Here is a 27,306-nt window from a genome sequence, read left to right on the forward strand (position 1 = left end):
TTATGAAAGTTATATTGCGGGTCTCTGTTCATGTAAAAAAAGTATATACATTGATAGGTTTTGTATTCTGATGCTTATTGAGGAACAAAAGGGAGAATGTTTTCATACCTGCAATTCGGCAGGTTATCATTCTTATATCGAATTCCGACCTGCGTTTAAAGACCGGCCTCGTCAATGACCTGCGTCGCCGTTCGTTTTTTTATCAATAGACTTTGAGAAACACGGGATCGCATCGTTTTTTCTTTCCATTTCTAGAAGCGAATTCGTTCAATGGCAAAGAGATAAGCAGAAGAATTAGTCCCTTGTATAAAAGATTAGTTTCATTTTGAAACCCGCTGTCGGGAAAATGTTTATGGTCAAAGAACTTTGCCGATTCTTTTGCAGCAGCGTGTTCGGGCCACCTATACAAGGTATTTGGAAAGTTAATTTTTTGGAACGATACTTTGTGTTTTTTGATGGGTATATAGATCGTTATCTAAAGATTTCATTATTTAATCGTTACCTTATATGTCAGGGGTTCTCAAACTTTTTCGACTCACGGCACCCTTTGACGAATTAGAATTCTTCTGTAATAACTTTTGCTACATTGTTGCCAAAACATTGTTGTCAAAAACTGCTAGTTGAAAAAACGTAATCATCAGTCAGGCTTTGTGATGACTATGAAGACGATATAGCGAATTTTTATCATGCAACATCAAAAAATAGGGGGGATGATTATATACATGGCTTTATTTGGCTAACAAACCTAACATACTATACATGGATACAGTGGACACTTCGCGGAACATCTTGCCTCTTCTTACGGCACCTCAGGGCGCACCCAGTTTGAGAACCCTTGTTATGTGTAGTTCATCAAAGAAAAATTGTTTTGCATTATGTTTTACAACGCAAGGAATATGGGTATTATTAAAATTTCTAATTGCGTGCTCCACTTTCTTCTTGCTAACTTCTAGAGATACTAAATCTCTACAATCGCTATGCACAGTATTAGCGGGACTGGAGAATAAAAAATGACGTTTTTTTCCCAAGTAAATAAGTTTTTTTTTTAATTTTTCCTTTTTAACCAACGATGTAACTACCCCCGTTATTAACATTCTTTGGTCATTTAGTACGTAAATTTTCAATCCCGGATACATGAATGTTCATTGATTTTTGGAGCAAAATATCTGGGTATTGCATCTTGAATGCAAACCAAATTTTCAGGTTTTTGGAAAACCTGAAGAACTTCATAGAAAGTGTTTTAGCGATCGGACGAAAGAGAAGTCAAATGGTGTAATTTGTGGCGAGAATATTTCCATTATTATCAGCAGAAAAGGAGTGATCCTGAAACGTGATAATGCAAGACCACACTGTTCAAGGTAAACCTTTAAAAAATTATTGAGCTGAGGTGGGTTGCTTCACCCGCCATACTTACCTCATATTTCCTTTTATTCCGATTCTATATGTGAGTCAAACGATGGTTATGGATGCGACGTTCACACAACTTCAGTTGCTCATATTTTATTCAAAAATGCAGTTTAAGTTTTGATGAAAACAAGGAATGATAAAGTTTACACCCAACATATTTATCACCTAATATTAGTTTAAGATAAAAAGTGGAAGTTGTAGAAAAATCTAGAAAATGTGTGGTTACGGTTGTGCCAAAAAAAAAAAAAAAAAATGGTTTTTTGAATGTCATGAAACAATGCAAATTTTCTGTGAATCTATTGTACGTATGATCTGGATTTTTAAAACAATTTCTTAAACTAAGCATTTTTAATAAAAAAAATTTGAATTTTTTGAATGTTTGATTGCGGTTACGGTGTGACATCTACAACCTTTTTCAAAATATATTGATGCTGAAAAGTAAGTGCATATATGTTTAAATCTATTACTAGACATATAAGCTCTAATCATGAAGTTTTTTGCAGAACGGTTTTCCGATAAGTTTATTTGAAGGTTAAGTGTCTTCTCAGGTTGATCATTGTAGACTGTAGAATATTCCAAATCAATTTGAATTTTGATTTCCCACAAAATTTCTTCACAAGAAGCCTACCTTTTCTTGCCACTTTAAATATTTCAGCTCCAATGAATCCTTATCCTCATCTGTGACTTGGGCGCTGTATTTCTTCTGTTTTTATTGATAGTATATTTGTATAGAGAAATTTCTACAAAATTGCTTACATTCAAAATATTATCAGTAACAGACCCCTTTAGTAAACTTTCGCAAACGACATAAAGTTTTTTGCTGTTCCTTATGTTTTGAACTCTAAGTTTTGAGGCAGCCATGTTTTTCTTTAACTCACTTCTTTTTTCCGAATCACATACTTTTTCCTTCTCGAAATTTTGCCTGTATTTGACTAATGTTGCTTTTCATTTGTCGCGAAACTTAGCAAATTTTTTTTTGGATGTCAACGGCATTGTAACCTGCAATTATTTCATTTAATACTAGCTGCGTTGCCATCGTTGCACGGTCTACCTCGAAAATGAAAGTTGTGTCAAATGACGCTTGTTCAACAATCTGACTTGAAAAGAAAAATAAATTTGTGTAAAATTTCCTGTCAACGTGGAGAAGAGAGGAATTTTATTTCTCAAAATTTTAGTTTGTGTAGACCTCTTATTTTTATTGTTTTTTTATTTCAAAAATTTAGTCATTGTTATTCATCGGCGTAATTATACCGTTGCACGGATTTTTTGCCTAATATCCCTTATGTGAGTTCCTGAGTATCAAAAGGCCTCTGTGCCGAATTTTCCATGGGAACTGTGCTCGTAGTCACTAAGTCCTCAAAGTGAAACGATAACTATAAGGGTGTTGGACCAGTGATTGCTCGGTTTCTGGTTTAGATCAAAAAATCAGATCTGTCACCAGGGTCCCTTGCAAATGATTAAACCGCAAACAGTGGTAGGTACGGGGCACCCTGGAGTGCAAAAAGCCAACATTTGCGAAGATTCGAAGAAACTGAGAGTTTGTTTAAAGCAAGTGTCCTATGGGCGTTAAACCCTCTCCCATAGGGGGTGAAAACCCCCAATTCCTGAATATCAAATGACCTCTGTGCCAAATTTGGAAAAGATCTGACAAAAACAGGGATTTGGACCTAAAACATGTCACACCGTACCCAACATAACTCATAAACTAAAAGGTTTCTTAATTGAATAAATAGAGTGCGCTGTTAGAATGCTTGAGCTCATTGTAAAATTAAAATGTTGAACTTCTACAACAAATATATATTGTTACATAATTGCATATAGCTGTTTTTGGTAACGGGTATGACAAAGGTTTTGAGATAATTATACTTACCTGTAATTAAAAAATCTGCAATCTACAAAAAAGTTGATTAGTGGAAAATGAGAGTGGGTGCTCTCTCACTACAACACTATAGAATAGTATCTTCCAAATTGGGCAAAATGTTACCACATCTTATGCTAAAAACTTGATAGTTTTTAAAACGAAAAAAATGAGTTAGAAAAGAAACTGCTTTTTGAAACTTCTATTTACCGTATGAACTGAGATATTTCACATATTGAATTGGGAAACTATGCTTTCTTGTGAATGAAGTGACATATAACATGATGGTATAAAGTAGGTTTTATGTTTAAATTCGGATGTTCAATTTTCCATGAATTGGTTCCTTGTGACAAAAAAAAGAAGCTATTTTTTATTAATTTGCTCAATAACCGTCTACTTTCTATCTATCCGGGATTGAAAATTTGTGTTTTTCACAACAAAAGGTTAATGAGGTTAATTACATCGTTGATTAAAAATAAAAACTTTTGAAAATTATATTGCCATAGTGTCTCTCAACAACAATGTTAGGGTTACTTTCTCTCAATAACTGATATTACACATACCAGTGTCTATCAATAACAATTAAGGGATATTGTCTCGCAACCATTGAAATTACACATAGCGTCTCTCAGCAACAATTAAGGGTTACTGTCTCTCAATAACTGATACTACACCTAGTCTCTCCCAACAACAATTAAGGGTTACTGTCTCTCAACAAATGATATTACACAATGTGTTGCAAGTGTTGTCCTATCAACAAGTGAGGGTCCAGCCCTCTTAATGAGACGCTTCAACCATGCCAATATCAATGCATATTAACGTAAAAAAGCAAATTATATTACAAAAATATTTTTAATCAAAATCATGCTCCATATTTTAGCAATTCTTTTATTTATAAATTTTTAAATTTGAGACAATTTCTACTGCAAAAAAGAATTGAAAGCATTTACGGAATCCGCTCTAAAAAGGCAAAGGAATCGGATAGCAAAGGCTAAAAAACATGAAGAAGGCTTATGTCATTGATAATTCAATGGAATAACAATGCTAATTGTTTCCTAATAAAGGGCAATGTTCCACGTGTATACAATGTCTGAAATCAGGAAGCTTTTCATACTGAACATTTGTTTACGAAAATTTAGAATACTATTTACATGAAAAATGATATTTCCAAAACTATCCGTTATAAGCTATTCTTTATAATCTTATCACTGGCGTGATAACAAAAGGATAATTTTACGCTCCTTACAATCTGGGATTTATCTCGTTCCACGGGCTACAATGCTCCGTAATTTTGAAAACTCTTAGCTGCTCCCAAAGTTGTTCATACCACCCTACATTGGTGTGCAAAAATTAAGGACGAGACGGTTTTTTCAATATAACTTTGTACAAAAGCTTTCCAAATCAACACATTTAATACCGTAAGATCCCCAATACGTAAGGACATGTGTAATGTAAGCAACACTTACTAAAAGAGAAATCAGAGGGATAAAAAGAAGCTTTATTGAAAAAGTAGCATGGAGCGCAATGCGACTGAAGGCCGAAACATCCCTGTGATATGTGTCCAGCAAGAAACATCCGGTCATTAGTAGGGGATATGATCTCCCCCGACTGCTAGGCAGGTTTCGCAGCGTCTGCCCATGCTGAGAATGAGGGTGTCAATGAGTTGTTGAGGTGTTGCTGCCCATTCGTCTTGCAGCGCCAATCGAAGCTCCCGAATCGTTACTGGTGGTAAGGTACGAGCTGCCAAGCGTCTGCCTAGAAAATCCCATACATGCTCGATGGGATTGAGATCCGGAGATCGTGCCGGCCAATCCATACGTTCAATATCCTCACTCTCTAAGAGCTGTTCGGCAGCTACTGTGCGATGACATGGTGCATTGTCGTCCATGAAAAGGAACTGCGGACCCATAGCGCCTCTAAAAAGACGCACATATGGAATAAGAATCTCGTTACAATAACGGGTCCCGTTGACTCAACCCGCGTCGAAGATGTGAAGGTCTGTACGACTACCAAGCATGATGCCTCCCCAAACGAGAACACCGCGACCTCCATACCTGTCCCTTTCAATAATGTTCGAGGGATGATTGCGGCTTCCCCGCTCTCTCCAGATGAGTATGCGATGAGAATCGCTACTCAGACTGAATCTGCTCTTATCTGTAAAGAGTGCTCGTCCCCATTCATTGTCTCTCCAATTCCAGTGTTCCCGGCACTACAGAGAACGCCTTCTCCGATGGGCAGGCGTTAAAGGTACACACCGTATAGGGCGTCGTGCAAACAGACCACCACTGTGCAGTCTTCTGGCCACGGTAAAACGCGATATCGGTCGTCCAGTCACCTGTGTCGTGTGTCTAGCGATTTCTCCCGCTGTCTGCCGCCTGTTTCTTCTGGCCTGTAAGACATTATACCGGTCATCTGCGGGTGTGGTTCTTCGTGGACGACCACTACTGAACCCCCGGATAGCTGTTCCAGTAGTTTGAAATTGTCTCCAAAGTTGTGAAACGATGCTGTGAGCAATTCCGAACTCTGCAGCCACACTTGTCACACTGCGGCCTTCCTCCAACTTCCCAATGATTCGATCTCGGGTAAAAGCATCCAGATGTCGTCTAACAGATTGATTATTCACCATTTCTCGCTGAAGCAGCAACTCGGTGTGATTTTAACTGCTATACGGCGTGCAATCTCTTTGCCAGAAATACTGATCTTACACCGACAACATGCTTTATACTACTCAGACACCCCCCCCATTACATCTGCCTGCATATCTGCGCATGTGCTACCGTACATCACCTTACTTAATCTCCAGATTCGTCTTTCTGTCCGCTCTGCCTCTTCGTTCAGCTGATATGCTAATTTTTCGACTTCGTCCTTAATTTTTGCACACCAGTGTATTTCGAAGTTGATTCTCGTGTGCTTTTTTGAAACTACAGGAAGCAGATTTATTTCGCACGGAAAACAACCCGGAGGGTGTAAGAAATATGATGTTCAAAGCCACACCAAATTTAAAATTAATTTTATAATAGGTTTCATTCAATAGATGTACATAGCATTAACTAAATACACAACGAGAAACCGTGGTTCCATGGGCAACTGAGCCCTTCTAGTAGACGGGCAAGCGTCCAAAAAGTGCATGCGTGTGTCTTAGCGCATGCGCAAACAACTTTTGCCGTAACCAGATAAGATGCAAATATCGTTTCATCCTCGTAGGCTAAGCTTTTGCTCTTTTACTTCAAGTTTCGCCCGTTTAATAAACTGAAAATAGATTTTACGAAGATGTATTTATTGTATTTCAATCAATTGTGAAACTTTTCAAAAAAAAAAAAAAAAAACTTCCTCGGAGCCAATTTTAAACAGGTGCAAGAAAAAAAAAAAAAAAAAACGTGACAAAAATGCACATGATGATGTGAAGTCAAACATTGATTTTTTAATATTTTGTATGAAGTAATTGATTCAGTTTCGAATGAAATAAACACAAGATTTGGTGATAATTATTTTTCTGTATGGTTGGCTCTGTATTATCTGGATTGGATTTTGAAAACGAAAAATAAAATGTTTCAATTATGAGTAAGATTTTTTGCATGAGGCAAGAAAAATTACAAGCAATATACACACATACAGGTTATCACACCCAGAGACTGCAGTTTCGTCCTTGTTATGGACTCATCACTCTGGAATAGTGAATAACAGAGCTGGAGGTAGATGACATCTCATTGAAGCTGATAGCGCCGACGAGACTAGATTATTCAATGATGAAAAATTAAGCCCCTCACAATTTTTGAAGTTGCCAGAGTGATTCTGAAGAGCAAGATATAAAAAGTGTTTTCATACACAACTTTGTTACTTCAATTATTTTTTAACTATTCCAATCAGCTCCTAGTAGAGAAAGATTTTTTTATGTCTCAGGAGGTTAGAGAATTATATTTTCAAAGTACAATGGGAAAAAAACTTTTCTATTTAGCTGTACTGGCAAAACAGCTCGACACTGGGCACTGATAAATTAGTAACACGATTCCCTGCTCTTCCATTTTTCCAAAAATCAAGCATTAAAATTCTTCCAAAAAGTATAAAAACTTAAGTATCGAGATATTTTGTATGATAACTAATTAGAAAACGAATCAAAATTTTAATTGTTTCTAAACACTAATTTTTATTCTAAACCGATTTTATGAGCACTTCCTGTTAGCTAATGTGTGTTTGGTACTGCACTGTGGTAATACATATTTAAGAAACTCGACCCCCCAAATGAAATGCTGAAATGCCGCCCCTGCCTAGAACCAATGACGCAATGCAAATTCAGTTCTTCAACTTTCATCTCCATATTGCTCCTTCACGAAAATGATCATTTCTGAAACAAGGCGGAGTCAAGGGTCAAATCTTCGCAGTCAGACTTTTTCCATTTTAACTTCTTTCATTATTAAACTCTTCGTGTAATTTCCTGAAGCGAAAGTTTCCTGAGTCCGCCGGACCATCGATTGAGAATCGCTACACTAAACCGTTGAAATAAAAAACTCTCACCTTCGATGGGATCCTACTGAAATAATTTTGATGTTTTCATTAGGTTACTTACCAGCTCGCTATGTGCTATCCATTCTCCTGTTCTGGGCGATGAGTCTGGAGTTCGCCCACAGGGTTTGCCTGAGTGTTACTATCGTTGCCATGGTGAACCACACAGCTCTCAACAAGGTCAACAGTTCTGGAAGCGCAGACGATGAAAGCTGCCCGGACCTCATCAGCCCCAACAGCACCTCTTCTGATTTACTGGTAAGTATTGAATCGAATTTCATCGAAGTAGTGTTGTGAAATATCTAGACACATTTCAAGAGAGCAATTGTTTTTTCTCCAAGCGACTAGCGATATAAAGCATTCAGAAAGCGCATATTGCATCTGAAAAGTTAAATAAAATTATTTAAAATCATGTCTAATCGAGATTAATTGAATCTTATCGAGATGTATTAAAAATTTTACATCCTTTATTAACATTTATTTATTTATTTGCTGGCATGAACCCGTTTGGAAATTTTGGAATTTAAGTTACACCACTTGGTGCAGAAAATGTATTTAGTGCATCTGATAGTTTAGTTTCATTCTACACTGAGAAAAATGAAGTTTTCTCAAATGAGTACATCCATGCTTGAAACGTTTCGTTTCAAATATGAGAACTCATGTTTTCAAATAGTGTGCTGAATTATTTCATACGCAAAAATGAGTACATAATACTCAGTTTTGAAATTATTACATATTCAAATATAAGCACAAATACCTTGAAAATGAGCACCCATGTTGATTTGAATACTTGATGAGCATTTGAATGTTTGAAATTTGAACACCACGTAGTCGGTGCCATTTTGACTCGTGATATGTTCAAATTTGAGGACTTTTTCGTCATTTTTGAAATAGTTGTTTATAGAGTGAATACATCAGTCAATATTATATGTAGAGGAAAGTGCATCCCATTCTTCGTTTTTTGCATCAATCGAACAAATTTTAAATTCGTGTGTAGCGGAATATTAGTAATAACGAGACAGAATTTTTATAATTCAAGCAAAATATTTTTGATTCAATTTTTATGTACCGTAATGGAATAATGTACATAAATTAATATATAGCTTGGACGTCAAAAAACGATCTGTTAGTCAGTCTATTATTTTTTTTTATTGAAATATTTCTTTTACGAACGGTGATTGGAATTTTTTGAAAAATCTCAAAAACATTCAAAACAAATCATAACGTGAGAATAATTATGCTGGTGCAAAATTTGGATAAAATGCTTTCAAAAAAAAAAAAAAAAAAAAAGGCCAGTCAATAGTTAATGTGAACTCTCTTATAATCTTTGAGAATCTAACATTAAGAATCCTAAATTTTACAATTAGTTGAATAGAGTACTGTACAGCCTTATAAAAACGTTATCCAGCAAGAAAAAATAATTAATTATCTTACTAAAACCCTATAAAAAAAACTAGTAGCATCCTAAAAACTTTTATACTTTCTAAATGATCAATAAAATTCTGTCGAGTTCTTTAAAAAGTCCTGCAATTCATTAATAGAACCTAATAGTACTCAAAATAAATCCCATTGAGTAAGATCTCCTTTACTCGAGGCAACTTAGTTGAAACAACTTTCGAACTTTTGGTTATAAGGATGCGCCCGGCACCATGTAGCGCTACCATTTTATTCCCAATGATCGTAATAAACATTTTAGTTGATTCAACTTATCGGGACATGGCCAAGTGCTCGCTCTACACAAGAGTATTGTCCTTTTCTCACGAGAAAGCACTTCGCCCTGCCTTCTCGAACGCAAAGTTCAATGTTACGCGGGGGTGATCGGTAAACATGTCCCAGCGATTGTAAATGAGACAGCCAGACAACTTTAACTTTGGCGTGCATTTTAATGTGCAAAATAATCAGTGTCTTTAACATAACTTGCTTCACTTGTCTGTAGCTACTTTCGTTATTCTTACATTTGATGGAATCAAGTGCCTTCTCGCGGATTACGGACAATAAACTAGTTGAGTCGGTTTAATTTGAACAACGTTGTGAAGTAACTGCTCCAATAGATTCGACTTATAAGAAGAAAAGTTGATTGAACTAAGTTGCCTCGTATTAAGACAATGAAAAATGCAAGTCAACTTGTAGACAGCAAATTTTTCGAAAGTTGATTCAACTATGTTGCCACGTTTGAAGACAACGAAAAACACCAGTCAACTGGTAAACAGACAACTTTTTCAAAAGTTGCCCCGTGTGTAGTAGACTTTAGTTAATGAAGTACATTTCCTGAAAATCGACTAGAAGTGGAGCGTTTAACGTTTAAAAAGAAAATAAAAATTGGTTTTCTTTAGGGGGAGTACGTATGGACGCCGTCCATCCAAGGAATCATTTTGGGAGCTTATTTCTATGGTTACGTCTGCACTCAAGCGGTTGGAGGACGATTTGCCGAATTAGCCGGGGGCAAGTGGCCTTTGGGGCTATCCATCCTCTTTGCCTCGCTGCTAACCGTCTTCACTCCTATTGCGGCTGATCTGGGGGTTTTAGTCATTGTGCTGGTCAGAGTCCTCATGGGGCTGATCCATGTAAGTAGCAAGTTTACTCTTTTTTTTTTTTTTTAAATCTGTGAGCGATTATAGCTCTTGTATACTCGCCAAATTCAAGTTCAAATTTAGCCTAACATTGGCATTTCATACTTCAGGGAGAGTCCATCTTTCATCAACAGAGTCGATCAAATTTTATTATCTTTTCTTGAACCTTTTCAAGACAATAATATAACATTATTTTCAGAGTATTAAAACTACCATCGAATGGCTTCGTGACTGGAGGGGTTAGATTGTGTGCTAAACACATTGTGGTACATATGCATATCCATAAAAGTTAGGATACTGATTTTTTTTTTTAAATTTTATAACAGGTGAAAGGTTGGTAACGAACTACAATCCTTATCTTTTGCATAACTTAATGAAACTCTTTGTATTAGTAAAGGTACATATCAGGAGGCACAATCTCACCCTATTGGACGGTAGTGAATTTGGCGAGTGTGCTGTTTAGTATGATATCGTTACCAACTGTGTCAACAACGTTATTGAGAATACATGCAACAATGATTGTTTCCGGTACTTTTATACATCACCAGCAGTACTATGCTCATTACTATATTGCACGATGATGTAATAGCTAAGAGTCTAAACGAACTCAAGCAAAATAAGAACATAAAGTTTTCCCGCCATTTTCAACAGCAGTCTCTCAAAACCTTCAAATCTCTAAAATTCCTTATTACAATATGGACAGCAATTCTTAAAAATGCATTTCAAAAAGAATAAATTCCTAATTGACGCGATTTTTCCTCCAATAATCTAGGTCGACAAGAGGCCATGTCAACCTAGTCGGAAACTAGGGGCCCGTCCCATTAGGGGACCTGGCACGGAATTGGAGCAGTATAAATTTGACAAGTTTTAGGGGGATGGGGGGCCCAGCAACCAAATTGACAAGGGGCCCGCCTTGTTTCTTGGCGGTCTTGCCAATAATCTACGTCGGAAGCAGGAAAACTGTTTCTGTTTGAGATTTAGTGGTAAAACTATACAAAACGGAAACACTATGGCTGCACTCATTGGATAGGTCGAGAGCTTTCCTAGTTCTAACCCCTTACGAAAATATACAGAACATGGAATAACACCATGACTCTGTCAAAATCACATTTGCATTGCTAATTTATATAGGTAGCGTTTTTATGTCTATCTTTGCAGTGCATTTTATTTTACAAAAGTTTTACTTATTTCTCGTTAGCCTTTTATTGCCTATAAAATCATTTTTTATTGCTTTCATAATTAATTTATATAATTTTGTTGCGAAGTTTAAATTTAAATTAAGGTTAAGTTTTCAATTTAGTTCAACGATCTTTCGAGCTCAGTGTTTCTTCTAGCCATGATGGCCACCATGAATCCTAGAAACAAACTAGCTTCAAATACTTTTGCGCATCCAAGTAACGCTTAAACGTTTTATAAACATTTCAAAATGATTGTCACAACGTTAACAACCGTTTTACTACGTTTATTGAACGCAGTGTCTACCGTAGAAACTTTCAGCAAACGCAATTAATGTTGAGACTCATTTCAAATTATTAGGGTATTTGCTTGCCCACAGCATTCGCCCTCTTCGCCCACTGGGCCCCGGTGGAAGAGAGGAGCACCATGGTGGCGCTGTGCCTGATTGGCGATCACGTGGGCACCGTAGTTGCCATGCCACTTGCTGGATACCTGTGCGAGTATGGATTCGATGGTGGATGGCCCTCAGTTTTCTATATACTAGGTGGGTGAGATTTTTTTTGTCTCAATTTTAAAAGCATTTTGTTTGGTAGCAAAAAGATGGATTACTCATCAAAGGTTTAAAAAAAAAAAAAGAAAGTCAGTGGTAATTCAAAAATCCTTTTTTTCCCCCATTGAAATATGACATTTTATGGCCATAAAGGAGCTTGAACCCACGTTTTTGACGTTATTTGCACGACGCTCTAATCACCTTCTGATGTGTTTCCGTCTCGGGTTGCTATACAATAACTTAAGTGATTACAAGATAACAAAATAAATTGAATTTGATGTCTCTACGTGCAGTACAACCGATAGCCCGGTTATCACATTCAGAGACTGCAGTTTCGTCTTTGTTAAGGACTCATAAGTCTGGAATAGTGATTAACCAAGCTGGAGGCAGATGCTCTCTACTGAAGCAGAGTGCCATCAAATTGGTGGCTAACGTAAAGTTTTTTCACCAAAGAGAGTTCGCAGCCATGATGCGATTCAACTCAAACTTGGGTATTAAGCAGTAAGTTACCGCCCCTAAGCCAGGGCTAAGGCAGAACTACATGCAATATACCGGCGCCCCGATTACCACATGTAGAGACTGCAGTTTAGTCCTTTCCTTTATTTCCTTTATATTCCTTTTATTTCCATTGACTCATTAGTCTTGAATAGTGACACCTACGTCCTGCTCAATTAGTCACTATTCCAGACTAAATATTCCATAACAAGGTCAAAACTGTAGCCTCTATAGGTGATAACCGAACTGTCGTTATATTACCTGTAGTTCAGCCTTAGTAATGGACTGAATGAAAGCGGTAGTTATCTTGCTGTTTAGTGGATGCTTCTATTTAAAAAAAAAAAAAAAAAAAAAAAAAAAAATTAAAAGTTATATTGCAACTTACCATAATAAAATAAGTATTTTCTTTTCCGATTTTATAGCAATGACTTAACTGTGGTTCAGAATCTTGCAATATACATCGATTGTGCTTGCTTTTGTGCATGATAGCAGTATTTTATGTTGAATAACACAGCATACTTTGAAATATCGTAAAGATTCAGTTCTTTATGAGAAAGGGGTAATATAAAGTTAAGAAATGGATTAAAACAGTTTAAGGGGTGTTAACAAAGGTCTAAAATAATTTGGTATGTTTATAAAAAGTTCGTTATTTATACCTTTTTCTACATGATTTACGCGATGGGTCTTGAAATGCATTCCTCGCGTAATTTGAGATTCGACTGTATACCGGCAGCCCAGTTATAACATCCAGATATTGCAGTTCCATCCTTGTTACGGACTCATTAGTCTGGAATAGCCAATAACCGAGCTGGAGGCAGATGTCATCACATTGAAGCTGAGAGTGTTCCTCTTTTGCTCTGGGGTTAAAGAGATATTCGTAAGCAACTTCCCTGTGCAAATTGCTGTCCATAAATGATGTCATACTATTTTCGACATATTTGACCCCTCCCTCCTTTGCCCCAAAGTGTCGTACTCAGAGCCCGACTAACTAAAAGTGAGGCCCAAGGCCCACAATAATTTTGAGGCCCCCTGAAGGCTATTATTTTAAAAATGTGATTATTTTTTTGTATAGTTGTAATGTTATGCAAAATTAACTTTAAATTTTAGTAATTTGGGGCCCCTTAGGAAGAGAGGGCCCCAGGCCCAGGCCTAGTAGGCCTGTGCGGTAATCAGGCCCTGGTCGTACTTCGCCATGCCCCTTCTCATCCTCCTGTCACATGTCATGGTGAAAAACAAAAGCACTTTGTTATAAAAACGTTTCTATTTAACCAAAATGTGTGTCACACTTACTACCTTCTCCCTCCCCCTTGTCACAATTTCATGAATCCCCGCTCTCCCTTCAAAACGTGACATCATTTGTGAGCGACCCCAACCGGATGTTTTCTCTCGTGGTAAGTAAGGTTTGAAAGAAAACAGTTCTTACATTCAAATTTATTTATGTACTAATATTGGCAATATGGCTTAAAGCCAGGACTTGGCCCTCAGCCACACCTGGTACGCTCGTGAGCGGAATATACAGTGCTTATTTACTTATTATTCAAGCTGTAAGTTGTTTACTATTATAAGTATTTTGTCTTAGGACTCCTGGGTTGTGTTTGGTTCGTCTTCTGGCTCTGTTTGGCTTACAACACGCCTTCAGATCACCCTAGAATTTCCAAACATGAGTTAGATTACATTCAAAAAGGACATGTACAGATGGGTGCTGATCAGAAGGTAAGCAATTTTGTGAGATTCTACTTTTTAAAAAAATTTAAACTATACTGCATTCACGAAAAAGATAACTACATGTAAATCAAGAAATGTGCCATTTGGCGACGTCAATCACGTGTTTGGCCCGGGTAAGAACAAATTGGTGCCAAGCAGACTGCGAATTATTGGTTTGCTTCGGTTTCATTCCCAAAAAATTAGTAAAAGTGACCATAGTGACAAACCTTATGCTTGTTTACTTCTGCTCTATTTTTTCCGTGAGTGCAGTAAAATGTTTATAATATTTCGCTTTCAAGTGTTATTACAGAATATTTGACTCCTTCGAGACGTTACTGTATATGAAGAAATTAACTTACTCTTCGCCGGTTTTTCTTTCTTGATTTTTTAAAAATGACTGTATGCGTTTTTGTTGTAAAATCATTTCGGTATCAATTCTTTGATGTTTTGTGCAGACACCTGTTCCCTGGAGAAGCGTATTATGCAGTATGCCTGTATGGTCCATAGCCATAGTCACATTTTGTGCCGCATGGGGATACACCACGCTTCTCACCAAGTTGCCTACATACATGGAAGTGGTATTACATGTGCCCATACAAAAGGTACGTGTTACAGAAAAAAAAAAAAAACCTGTGAAATTTTTCTGACTTAGAAGTGTTTGATAGTTGTGTATTTTGTCTAACGTAAACATACATTTGAATTTCAGAACGGATTAGTGAATTCCTTCATCTATGTTTGCACTTGTGCCACGCTCTTTGCATCCGGGTATCTGTCTGACTACTTACGCTCCAAGAATATATCTGCGACTAAAATTAGGAAGGGATTCGAAGCATTTGGTAAGTGTATTTTGCAGAATAAGAGGTTCAATGTGATCTACTGTCCGCCTCTAGCAAGTTGAGCTCCGCTGGCTGGTCGATTAAATGATTCCATTTGTTGAGTTAGGGGTGAGGAAAAACGGCTGAAGTTTAAAAGGCTTAATTGTAGCTCAACTTTGCTCCTAACAATTCCTCTTCTTACTGATTGCTCTCCCTTGAAAGAAATGGACTTTCTCAAGGCCATAGCTCAATTTCTCGGAGGTGGACAGTATAACTCTTTTATCCACTAAAAAATCCCCTGTCAAGATATGACGGGTGAAAATTTCTTCTACATTTGAACGAAGCAATTGCCTGTTTGGTGATATTTTGATAGTTGAAATTTTAACCCTAACTCCAGGGATTACCCCCAGGGGCGTGCACAGAAATTTTCAGGTCAGTCAAAAATCCGGGCCCCCTCCATATTGTTTACCCCTATACGTCACGCCTAATTTTAAAAATATTTGTCCCTATTCAGGCTCGGTCCCGGGCTAACAGGCGTCCCTTCTCACTAGTCACCTAAACTCCAGTAGATAGCGTTCATTGTTCGTTTCTTCGTTACTCTGAAATGACACATTCTTAACAGTAAAACAGTTAAGTTACCGAATCCAGCTCAGCCATGTCACAATAAAGCTTTCCCCTGCATTTTAAACATTACCAAAACATACTACCAAATTATCATGCCGTGGAGCGAGTTTCACTGTTGATGACGCCTGAGCTTTACTCGACCAGTGGCTATTATATATATGAGGATAACAAAAGTATGGAAAATGTTTTCTTGCACTCACATATTTCGCAATTGTAGTACGTCGATATTTGGTTTCATATTCTTGTTGTAAGATAAACCTAGAGAAGCTCGTTTCGGTACGGTAACTTTAGAGAAGAAGCTGGGACCAGAAAATTATTTGCCTCCATAAAATATGCCGCATTTTTTTTCCATCAAATTCGACCCCCCTCCCTTTATCACAAAACGTCACACTTCACTTTACCCCCTCCCCTCCCCAGTGGTGGATTTACCATGTCGCGATTAAGAGGTGGCCCCACGATAATGTGCCCCGAAAGGGATTTAAAAACGCACATAATACGCACACAGCCTTAGTCAGATGGTATGAAACTCATTTTCTCCTCCATCCCTTTCACTTTTCACTTCAGAGTCCCCCGTACCTACCACTATTTGTGGCTTAACCAGTTGGATGGGACCCTGAAGACAGCTCAGATTTTTTGAACCAGACCAAAAACCGAGCCATCCCTGGTCCAGCTCCTCCAGAGGTATCGTTTCCCTTGGAGGACTTTGTGACCACGAGCATAAAATGAAGTTATTAGCTGCAATCCTAAGAGTACAATGATTGAAATGGGACACTAGTATAAAAGTCACGTGACAGATACAGAACGTCATTGTAAAGTCATCAACAGGTCTCAGCAACTTATTGATGTCAACCGGGGCGTAGTCACAAAATCACATTGCAACAACGTCTTCATAATATCACAGTTACTGGCAGTGATGTTCCCATCAAATTTTCTGAGGGTATACTCCCAGTAATCAGCTAAGCACAATATGTGTATGCCATCAAATACATAATATGCCATAATATGAAAATTTTTGAGACATGAGTTTATACGCTATATGTCTAAAAAATGTTTGAGAATATACGGCGTATATGGAGTATACCCTATGGAAACACCACTGGTGACAGATCACAAATAAGCTGTTCCAGCAAACGTCACAGTGAAGTCACATGTTACCAAGTCGTAAATATGTCACAGCGAGACGCCACAATTTTGTCACTTTTTGACTTTGACCCTTGTGACTTGCAGTGATATCTTTGTAACTTTGCCATGACGTGTTGTTCAATCGAGGCAGTTTTTAACGCCGAAGAATTTTGTTCAGCTGTGCCAACTGCGAGACTATGGGGAAACTCCTGAAAAAAGAAAGTTCTGATTACTTTCGTATTGCATTTAACTTTTCCAGCAAATAAAATCAGGATTAAGTTCGAGTAAATAAATGGTAAAAACATTATGAAAACCCAATGTCACAATAGTATTGCATATAAGTAAAACTTGGCTCGGATGGCTTGCATGACAAAGTGTACATCTTGCTACATTGATGAAGCGACTTCTGGTTGTCAATCTCAGCACACATGATTACAATTTAGGTGTTTTAAAAATTCGTGCTTTAATGAATTTCTTTTTACCATTTACTGTTTTCACATGATTTTTACGCCTTAAGCAATAATCAGGCGCTGGTAAAAATATCTTTAGCCTTGGGCGAGCACATTTTGGTTAAGTCTGACAAAGGAGATATTCTAGATTGGCAGAGCGATCTAGGACCGTTATCGGCAGCCAGTGCCCGACTAACTAAAAGTGAGGCCCTAGGCCCACATTCATTTGGAGACCCTCTGAAGACTAGGCAGTGGTTGATTTACAAGTTTAGGGCACGTTGGAATGCACTTTTGTAGGCCTCTTTGTCTAATCACAGATCTATGTATAAATCATTTATAATGTGCATTTATGAATCCCCTTCCCCTCATAATGGGGTCGTTTCCAAAATTTTAAAAGTATTTTTTTCTAAAAGAACATGCTTAAAAACATAGGATCTAACAATTTTTCAAATAATTTGTTTACGTTCAATTAAAAAAAAAAATTACTTAAATCGGTGCGCTTTCTTGTTTACATTTCTTGCCGATGACATCACAAATGATGAAATGCCCTTCTGTGTTACCATTCAGTGAGCAAAATATTTAATTCGCATCTTTACTCACGTGTATTGGCAGCGATCTGGTTGATAGCAAGTGTACAGCGCAAATTTAATTCGTTTCTTGATTATCATAAAGTTGGAAACACGATAGAAAGATGCGCCAAATTGCATCATTTGTGACGTCAGCAAGACCACGCCTCGTTTGAAAAATCGGACATTTTAAAAAATTAATTAAAAAATAACTGTTGGGAAAATGAAAGAAATTTTTGCATCCATGTTATTATTATTATTATTATTTTTTTTTGCTTATTCTATCAATTTCAGTGACTAAAAGTACTACTTTTGACTGAAAGAAACAATCCCATTGTGACAGAGTAAATTTGTTACTGGCAGAATGATTAAAAAATCCCCTTTAAGGAAGTTTTTTTTTCCAATTAACATGAATCTTTAAAATAATAATTTTTTATTATTTTAAAAATACATATATTTTTCATATAGTTGCAATACTATGCATAATTCTTTAAGAAAATTGGGGCCCCTTAGGAAGATGGGGCCCCAGGCCTAGTTGGCTTTTGCCATAATCAGGCCCTGTCGGCAACGCCTCTTCCCTATTTTAACAAATGGAATCGTTTAAGCTCCAACATATCGGAAGATTTTTTTTTTTTTTAACCAAAACCTGACTAGATTGTTTGTGTAGGAAACTTGAAAGGTGTTGTCAATATATGTTTTATCAGTAATTTTCTTTTGTCTTGCTTTATTCCTTAGCTTTGTTTGGGCCGGCAGTATGCACTGCTCTCATTCCACTCGTTGGGTGCAATAAAAATGTCATAATAGCGCTCTTGGCACTTGCCATGGCCTTCTTGGGGCTTTGTGGAGGTGGCCACGTTGCAATGCCATCTGACATGGCTCCACATCACGCAGGTAAGCGAAGAATTTCTTGAAATTAATAGCATTTAGCTTTTTAACACACAATTATGTAAAAATATTGCTCAGTAAGGCTTTACTCGGCCGACTTTCATATCATATGATTAAATATTAATTACAGACAAATATCTTAAATTAAAAAAAAATAACGCCCTAATTATTTATTTCAATTTCAGCAACAATATTTGGGTTCGTTAATGGAATAGGTAGTACCGCAGGAATATTTTCTCCATTATTTGCTGGCTTTTTGTTGGAAAATGCTGTAAGTATATGTTTAATTGACTTTAACTAATATTAAAGCAATAATCTAACTAATATCATTCGGAAGGGTAATCCAAGCTCATTTATTAGGTCTAGTGCGTCTTCGGGACAGAAAAAAAAATCAGATTACCTTGAATTTCAGCATAGTAACAAATCTATGCCTCAGAGTCAGACTAAAGTATGTCCCATTAGTGCTACTTTGTAGGTGGACAAAAAAACTATCGTCTGGTGCATACAAAGAATGGGGCTTGCGTATTTTAATACAGATAAATAATTTTAAAGGAATTTTTATTCACAGAACGACGTTCTGATCACTCGATGAGGAATAAGATTCTGAATATAAAGCAGTAATAACCTGAAAATTGCCATTTTTGGACTTACTCTGATTTTGGTCTGACTCTGAGGTACAAAAATGAAGATTACAGCAATGAAATTCTGCCCTTTTCATTAAAAGGACGCCAGTGAACGATTCAACAATCGGTCACACAGACAAACCGTCCTTAGAAGCCTTTTTCCATCAATAAGAAGGCGATTTTCCCACCAACAGAATTCCACGGTTCAAATGTCTGACCGAGAGTCGAATAGTCGAGTGATGGTGTGATTTTGAAGTTCAAATAACAGTGTTAATCACGCCATTGCGACATCTTATATCACTTTCTATACTTATTTATAATCTCACCTATTTGGCATGATTTCGATATTATAGACATTGGGCAATTTTTGCAAATCTGGTGATGGGATTTGGCACATAATATGTACAAATTACCTTTTAGCTCTTTGAGGACCATTAGCTTTGCGGTAGAGGAAGGAACCTTGCTGTTTTCAAAACTGTTACATTATGTGTTTTTAACAATTCCCCATTTTTACTTCCTTTTACAAAAAAGGAAGTATTGTATTCGCGAAAAAATTTTCACTCAAAAATCGGCCTTAATTTCCATTTTGCTCGCCCTCGAATGAATATTGATTTTTTTCGAACCCGACCACACGTGGATATATGTCTAACAACGTATAGACACCCGAAGTATACATTTTGACTATCCCCGAATTAATTACAACGAGTTTTCTCGTGACGTCTGTATGTACGTATGTATGTGCGTATGTGTGTATGTATCTCGCATAACTCAAAAACGGTATGTTCTAGAAAGTTGCAATTTGGTACGTAGACTCCTAGTGGGGTCTAGTTGTGCACCTTCCGTTTTGGCTGCATTCAGATGTTCTTAAGGGGGTCTTTCATACCTTCTTGGGGTAAAATCAGTGCTAATTTTAAGGCAAACTCAAGTGCTGTTATAATTTTGCAAAAACTTGACAATAAATCACCAAGCTTTTGGTCGCCAAGTTTTGTCGCCAACTTGGCGACAAATTTGGAGTTTTTTTTTTAAAATATGGTTTTAATTTGGCCATATTTAGAGAGTTAACAATTGAATCACATTAAAACTGCCAATATTGGGAAAATTTATCTGTATAAAACGTTTTCTTTGCTTTGATTCGCAACAAACTTGGGGTGAAAACATTTAAAGCATTTCTTTACTTACTCCGATTCACTATTATCATTAAATTGGAGTAAAAGGAATTCATGTAATGCACACATCTGCTCGTTTTGTTCCTAATATTGAAATTATGACGTCTCAAGAACACAGGGAAAATATAATTTCTAAATTATTTGCGTTCGATCGTCTATAAAGCGAATTTAAACTTAACAACGTATGTACCCCCGTACTTAAAGATTAACGGATTAGGCTATGAAGAAACAACGGAAGCTATTGCAACTGAATCATAGAAGTAAGTCACGATCATAAGAATGAATAAATCATATTTTCAGTCTAAAGCAGTGGGAGTCAACCTTTTTATACCTTTTTTCATAATAGCAGTTTCTGTTACCACCTGTTTTTTTTTTTTTTTTCAAATTATATGGTTGCATTTTTATGAACACTGAATTATTATTAATTTTTTTTCATTATAAAACAGTTTTGTCACACTTTAAAGAGAAACCACCTTTTTAAATCCTCCCACACCAGTGCAAGAGCGAAGTGTGGTACTTGACAAACATTCTTCTGTTTAATTTATTTTTTGAAAAATTTTGTCAAAATGTTTGAAAAAACAAGGTTTATAATATTCTACACGTTTTGTCGCCATTCGTTTTGTTACCCTAAAAAGAAACCAACTTTTCAAATCCTCTCAGACAAGTGCAGAGAGAGGAATATGAAGTATGGTACTTGACAGACAATCTTCTGTTTAATTTAGTTTTAGAAAAGTTTTATCAAAATATTTAAAAAATAAATTTCATAATATTCGATACGTTTTGTCGCAATTCGTTTGGTCACACTAAAGAGAAACCAACTATACGAATCCTCTCAGACAAGAGCAGGAGCGGAATATGAAGTATGATACTTGACAAACAATCATCTGTTTAATTTAGTTTTAGAAAAGCAATGTCAAAATGTTTAAAAAATGATAAGGTTCGTATATAATATTCAAAGTGTTCTTTATCTTATCTTTTAAAACATGAAATGCTGTTTCATTAGACAGTTCGATTATTCGCTTATACGATAACATTATGATTATCTTTGTATCAAAGATCAGCGATATCAAATCTTAAATTCAGAATTGAATAAAATGACAAAATTACATACGTTTGAAAGGAGAAACTATGTCCGTGACGGCACATTAAGTCTTTTTTTTTGCAATGTCAAATCCTTAGGGAAAAATAAATCTAATCAACACTTTTTGTCACCGGGCAATTCCATCGTAAAAGACTATTAATAACAGAAGGGAAAAATGGTTTAAAAAAAGATTTAATTGTTTATTCAGATTGTGTGATGGCTGATTTGCTAGTTAGTTAGAGCAAAATGTTTATTTTGATTAGGTATAATCAACAAAATGTCCACATAACCATGCTAACACAAATGACCATTGTTTCGACATACTTTTCTTTATTTTTACCAATCTAAACATATAAAAATGGATGTTTGTTTGTGTGTATGTAAGTGTTTCTTATACAAATCCACAGTTTAAGGCGGATCTTTGCCAAATTTGGCACAGAGGTCCTTTGATGCTCAGGAATTCACATAGGGGTTCTTTCGTCTCCTATGGGAAGGAGGGGGGAGCAAAACGCCCTTAGAGGGTTCTGTCGAAAAAATCTGTGAAGCGGAAATTTACGCCTACTAAGAGCAATGACTGAATTTTCAGAATTAAAAAAAAAAAGCAAACAGGTCTGAATTTTAAATTTTGAGTCATAAACTTGCCCTTTTATACACGCTGACGGGAGATGTTACACTTGTGTTTTAGTTCTAACTCAGCCGTGCTTAGTTTGATGGTTAAGGTGCGTCATAAGTTTTATTTTTGAGGCAGACCGTGCAATGCAAGGCAACGCAGCGACATTTGGAACAAACCCCCCCTGGCAGCGTCGTAATGCTGTGATTAGGATCTGCGCAGTCTTTACAATGCTGCCCAAGTTAAGTTTGTCCACGGATTGTATGTTATTTGGCAATCGGCCAAGTTAAGACGATTCTATATGAATGAATCTAGTAGGGGAGAAGGGAAAATAGCAATGGGATTTTGGTGCACGGGTTTTATAATGTCACTAGTGCCTAACTAATTTATTGCACTTTCCATGTTGAAAAAGAGTGGAATCAGAGTTTCTATGGTAACAACAAAAAGAAAAGCAAATGTTTTCATTTCGCCAGGAAATGTAAAATCAAAATGTTAAGCTCAAAATTATGTAGTAATTTTTGTAGTAAGAATATAGATCGAATATAGTTTAGATGCTTGCCGTGAACGAATTGTCATATGTGAAAAAGTGGGTCTAAATAACTAGGAGGGAAAAGAGCACATCTGTAACGAACAAACTACCACCCCTGTAAACTAATAGATACGTCCATTTCCGCCTTTACACCGGATATTAGCCTTTCCATACAACCGATGGTTAGACAGTAGGCTTGTCCATACTATGGTGTACTAATAAAATGCGGTAACATTTTGGAAATTCCATATCTGATTGTCTTTAAATCTTTCAGCATGCAAGTATAGATCAATGGAGCGCTGTCTTCTACACTTCAGCTGGATTCTACTTGATCGGAGGTCTGGTTTTCTTGGTTTGGGCCTCAGCGGAGAAACAGCCCTGGGCTCATGTTCCCTCTACAGAAAAGCTACTGAAACACGACGAAATGACCAATGAAAAAGTGATTAACACGGACCTAGAAAGGAGCTTCCAATATGGAGCCATTTCCTGAACAACTGTGATCAAAAAAATCTGTGATATGAAATTAATATTTCAAGCTCGGACTAATTGACATTTATGATATTTAGTATCGGAGTTAGTGCTCATGGTTTTAGCATGCGAACTGATTATTTCATTGGTCTACTGTATCATAGCAAACACTTTTTGAGGCACTCTTCTTACTTTTGAAGTTTTCAGGGCGGAATAGAAATAATACGTGCTTTTAATCAATTTTCTGATACTGTGCAAATAATACAGTTTAGTTTATCATGAAAGTACAGTCGAACCCACTTATAACGAGCGCAAAGGGACCACGATATTTGCGCCTTATAACCGAGTGTTCGTAAAAAGCGAGTTCGTGAAAAAAAAAAAGATTCAAATTCGTCATAGTTTCTTTTTCTTCTTCTTCTTCTTCTTTTATTTTTTGATGGTGTTACTGTATTTTGTCAAAATTTCAATCAAGACAGCTGTTGTTTCGGGTTTCTTGGTTGGATGGCGTTGGAAAGTTATTCCACATCTCTCACCAAAACCGAGAAGGTCTAGTTACCATTCGGGGGAGAAGCGGAGGAGTTGTCTCTTTAATCACTGTTCAGTTCTTAATTACTTGATTAATTTGCTTTGAACTGTCTGAATGTATCTTTCTTATATCATTGTTTTTGAGGAATACACATATACACAGTTTGTTATCAGGATTTAGGATTTATCACTAACTTTGGTTGACTTTAGAATGTTAAAGAAAATTTACCAAAAAAGGATAAGCAGAGCTGGAAGTCAATAGAAATTTTACGAATCACAAAAATATTGCTCGCTTTAAGCGGAATTTAGACGTCTGTCAGTCTCAAGGAATTTTTTTTCTAAACAAATTAGTGAAGCTTTGTCGGATCTGTTTTACAACAGAAAGATCACTATTGAAACAAGGGTGAAAAGAAACGGCACATTTTGTGGAGTGAATGAATGGTATCAACAGAGCAGCTCATAACTTGCTCGATAGAAAAATTATTCCCCTTTTATTTGTTGTGTAAAATGGGCATGGGATATGCGTTTCAAGATAAAATATTCCATAAAATTAATTGAAATGGTTCATTTTGTTTTCAAAGACATTTACAAATATAATTATAAGTTATTTATTTATTCAATAAGATAACTTTGGGGTTTTTTCTGCATTGGGTACGTAATGACATTCGTAGCTCGCGATGCACTATTGTGTAAATATTGTGTAAAATAAGTAGAGGAAGGATGCAGAAAATGTTGCTTAAAAATAGCTTCAATTAATCGAACTGCATTTCCAGTCAAGTACTTACAAAATACTTAGAGATTTTCAATAAAACCTGTTTGATTAAATGTTGAAGAACTACAAAATGATTTTTTTTTTTTTAAATTCAAAATGTAAGTTTAGTTAAGTGTTCATGAAAATTAAAAGCAATGTTTTGTTTTAAAAACAGGGAAGAAATATTCATGCCCAAGAACATATTTGGTGCATGTTGTGGGGTTTGGTGCTCTCTTTGAAGTTTTTGATACTTCATCATATAAATGATGCATGTAATGCTCAATGTAGAATTTTTGTACATATTGTAAATATTCAATAAAATAAGTTATTAATGCACTTGATTTATATTATATTTTGATTTTGCTTTTCATGCTCTATTAATTTCAATTACAAAAATCGGAGTCCAAAGAAGTACGATTCATTTTACGCAACAAACGTAAAAAATGCATATTTTTAGTAGAATTATTCTCTTACCCATCAATAATTTAAAATTTTGAGGTAATCAGGTAAAAATTCGCCAAACCAATAACAACGTAACTAGTTTTGATTAGTTAGCAAATTTCCTTCTTTCCCTTTTTTTTTTGCCACCGCGGTGGGTATTTTTTCAATACCCACCGCATTAAACACAACTTATCAGATAATATTCAAACACTAAGTACCGTTATTTATTTTCCGTTTCATCAGAAATATATTTAGAGCAGCGGTTCCCAACCGGGGGGGGGGGGGGGGGGGGTGCGATGCGTGTTTAAAAGACAAGGTGGTGAAAAAAGGCCAGGGAATATCAAAATTGAAAACGTATGTGAAACCAATTATTAAGAGTTTCAGACGAGGAATCACAAGTTGAAAAGAAACGAATAAAAGTTTTGGGGCTCGCCTCTCTCAACTCGGTTGAACTTTAAGGAAATGTTTCTTCATTCATCACAAAATTTAAAAATTTGCAAACTTTCATTTTTTTTTTCAATTTTAAGGTTAGTGTTTTTAATTTGCACTGATTCAAATCTATAAAAGAAAATATTTTCATAAAAGAATGTGCTTCTGTTTTTGAAAAATACGTCAATGATCTTAGTTTAGTATTTCCCTTTAAAAACCTATCAGTTCGCTTTGGAAAAGAAAGAAAAGAAAAACCGTCAAAAAGGTACCTTTTATTTACAGTGGCTGCCACTTTTATGAATCACTTTTGTTATGAACCGTTTTGATTCAATAAAGCGGCTATTTCAATAAAGCTGGATTTTGTTCTGTTTTTGACGATTTGATTCATTAAAGCAATTGATTCAATTCACCACTGATTCAATTAACCGGCGCCCACTGTATCCTAATTTACGGGTGATTAAATGAAATTGCTTTATCGTTCTGTATATTTTCTCTATGATTAAAAAAAAATAACGTCAAAGAAATGAGGAAAACCTGTCTGTGGTGGGACTAAGTTCACGAGACCCCATACCGCCTTGAAATTTTATACAAAACTACTTATACTTTTTTTCTCCCAGGCGTGCGTTTTTTGCTCACTGCGGCAGCGCTAGTTCTAGAGTGTTAATATCAATCTAGCATCTTAAAGGTAGGATTTGTCACTTTCGAATGGCATGATACAATCAAAATGATTAAGAAGTACATTAAAAGTAGGGCAACGATAAATGCATAATTCATGTACATTATCCAGCGGGAAAAAAAAAGAGCATTTGAAGGCAGTTTAATTGCTTCGCGGGGTTTATTTTGTGATCTTTTATCTGATTTTAGGAAGTGATAGAAGTTTATTGTGACAAACTCATGCCTTTTAATACCATAAAAAATTAGCATCATCAGTAGGAAAATGTATCGTGTTTATAAACATTGCTTTAGGAACGTTTTACTAAATCAGATCGAAACATTGTGATAAAGTGTTTATAGTTATTCAGTTAACAAAAATTCTTCAAACAAACAGAAGGAGCGATTTTTGTGATTTAATTTCTTAAGGAAGTCCGAGACACACACACACACAAAAAAAAAAAAAAAAAAAAAAAAAAAACCCATCAAATTTTGCATTTTTTTAATAAATCATTTTAAAAACTTTTTCGTTTTTTTCTGCTTAAATGGACGTTTGAATCTTGTCTCTATCTTAACTAGAACGAAAGATATAATTATTCTTGCTGCATGCATTTAACTAATATTATACTTAACTTTAAAACTTAAAACGTGTTTTTCTCCATGATGGGTTTTTTCCCGAATTTTCGTATTCAAACTCTTATAAGTCAAAAACTGATAAAGATAAAGTAATGAAATTTGGAGCATATATTTTTCAAGCAGTTTACTTTAATTTTTACTCGGCAAGTTTGCAAAAAGCGTTTTCTGCAAAAAATATAATTAAAAAAAAACAGTATTTTTGAAATTTTTCCTCGAATATTTTCTATTTTTTATTGAATTAATATTTTTTTAAATTGCCGTATAAAAATTAAAGCCCAGATATTTGTGAATAAATTTTTGAAAAAAAAAAAATTGAAATTTGACCACGAATACTTTGATTATTAGCGATTTAAAGCAACTCCAGTTTTTTCTTTAAAAAAAATGTAATTTAAATAAAAAAAATTTTGTTTTAATATTTGTGTTATAATTTTGCTTACTAAATAGATGGTGAATCAGTGCAAAAAACTTCAAAACTCTTAACTGTTTAATATTTTTTTTTCAAAATGTCTCCCGGATCCCCTTAATAAATTTTCATCAGAGATAAATCGATTATTGTACTAGTATAGTTTGGGGTCAATATTCAACCGATTACGTTTAGGGCGGACCGGGGCACGTTTAGAGTATATTTTTCAATGAAATTTCTAAATTTTATGTTTTAACTTAAGAAATTTTACA

At 35.8% G+C, this 27,306-nt stretch overlaps 1 protein-coding gene across 1 annotated transcript; it reads left to right on the forward strand.

Annotated features, from left to right (window-relative positions):
* Window positions 1–345: 345 nt before the first annotated feature.
* LOC129229940 (sialin-like) lies at window positions 346–23,239 on the forward strand. The gene is made up of 10 exons (XM_054864322.1): window positions 346–410; window positions 7,821–8,023; window positions 10,099–10,329; window positions 11,872–12,055; window positions 14,136–14,269; window positions 14,716–14,862; window positions 14,967–15,096; window positions 18,572–18,727; window positions 18,907–18,992; window positions 23,005–23,239. The coding sequence occupies exons 1-10, from the start codon at window positions 347–349 to the stop codon at window positions 23,218–23,220; spliced, it is 1,551 nt and encodes a 516-aa protein (XP_054720297.1). The 5' UTR covers window position 346; the 3' UTR covers window positions 23,221–23,239.
* Window positions 23,240–27,306: the final 4,067 nt, after the last annotated feature.

This window comes from Uloborus diversus, chromosome 9, assembly GCF_026930045.1.
Source record: "Uloborus diversus isolate 005 chromosome 9, Udiv.v.3.1, whole genome shotgun sequence".
Taxonomy (NCBI): domain Eukaryota; kingdom Metazoa; phylum Arthropoda; class Arachnida; order Araneae; family Uloboridae; genus Uloborus; species Uloborus diversus.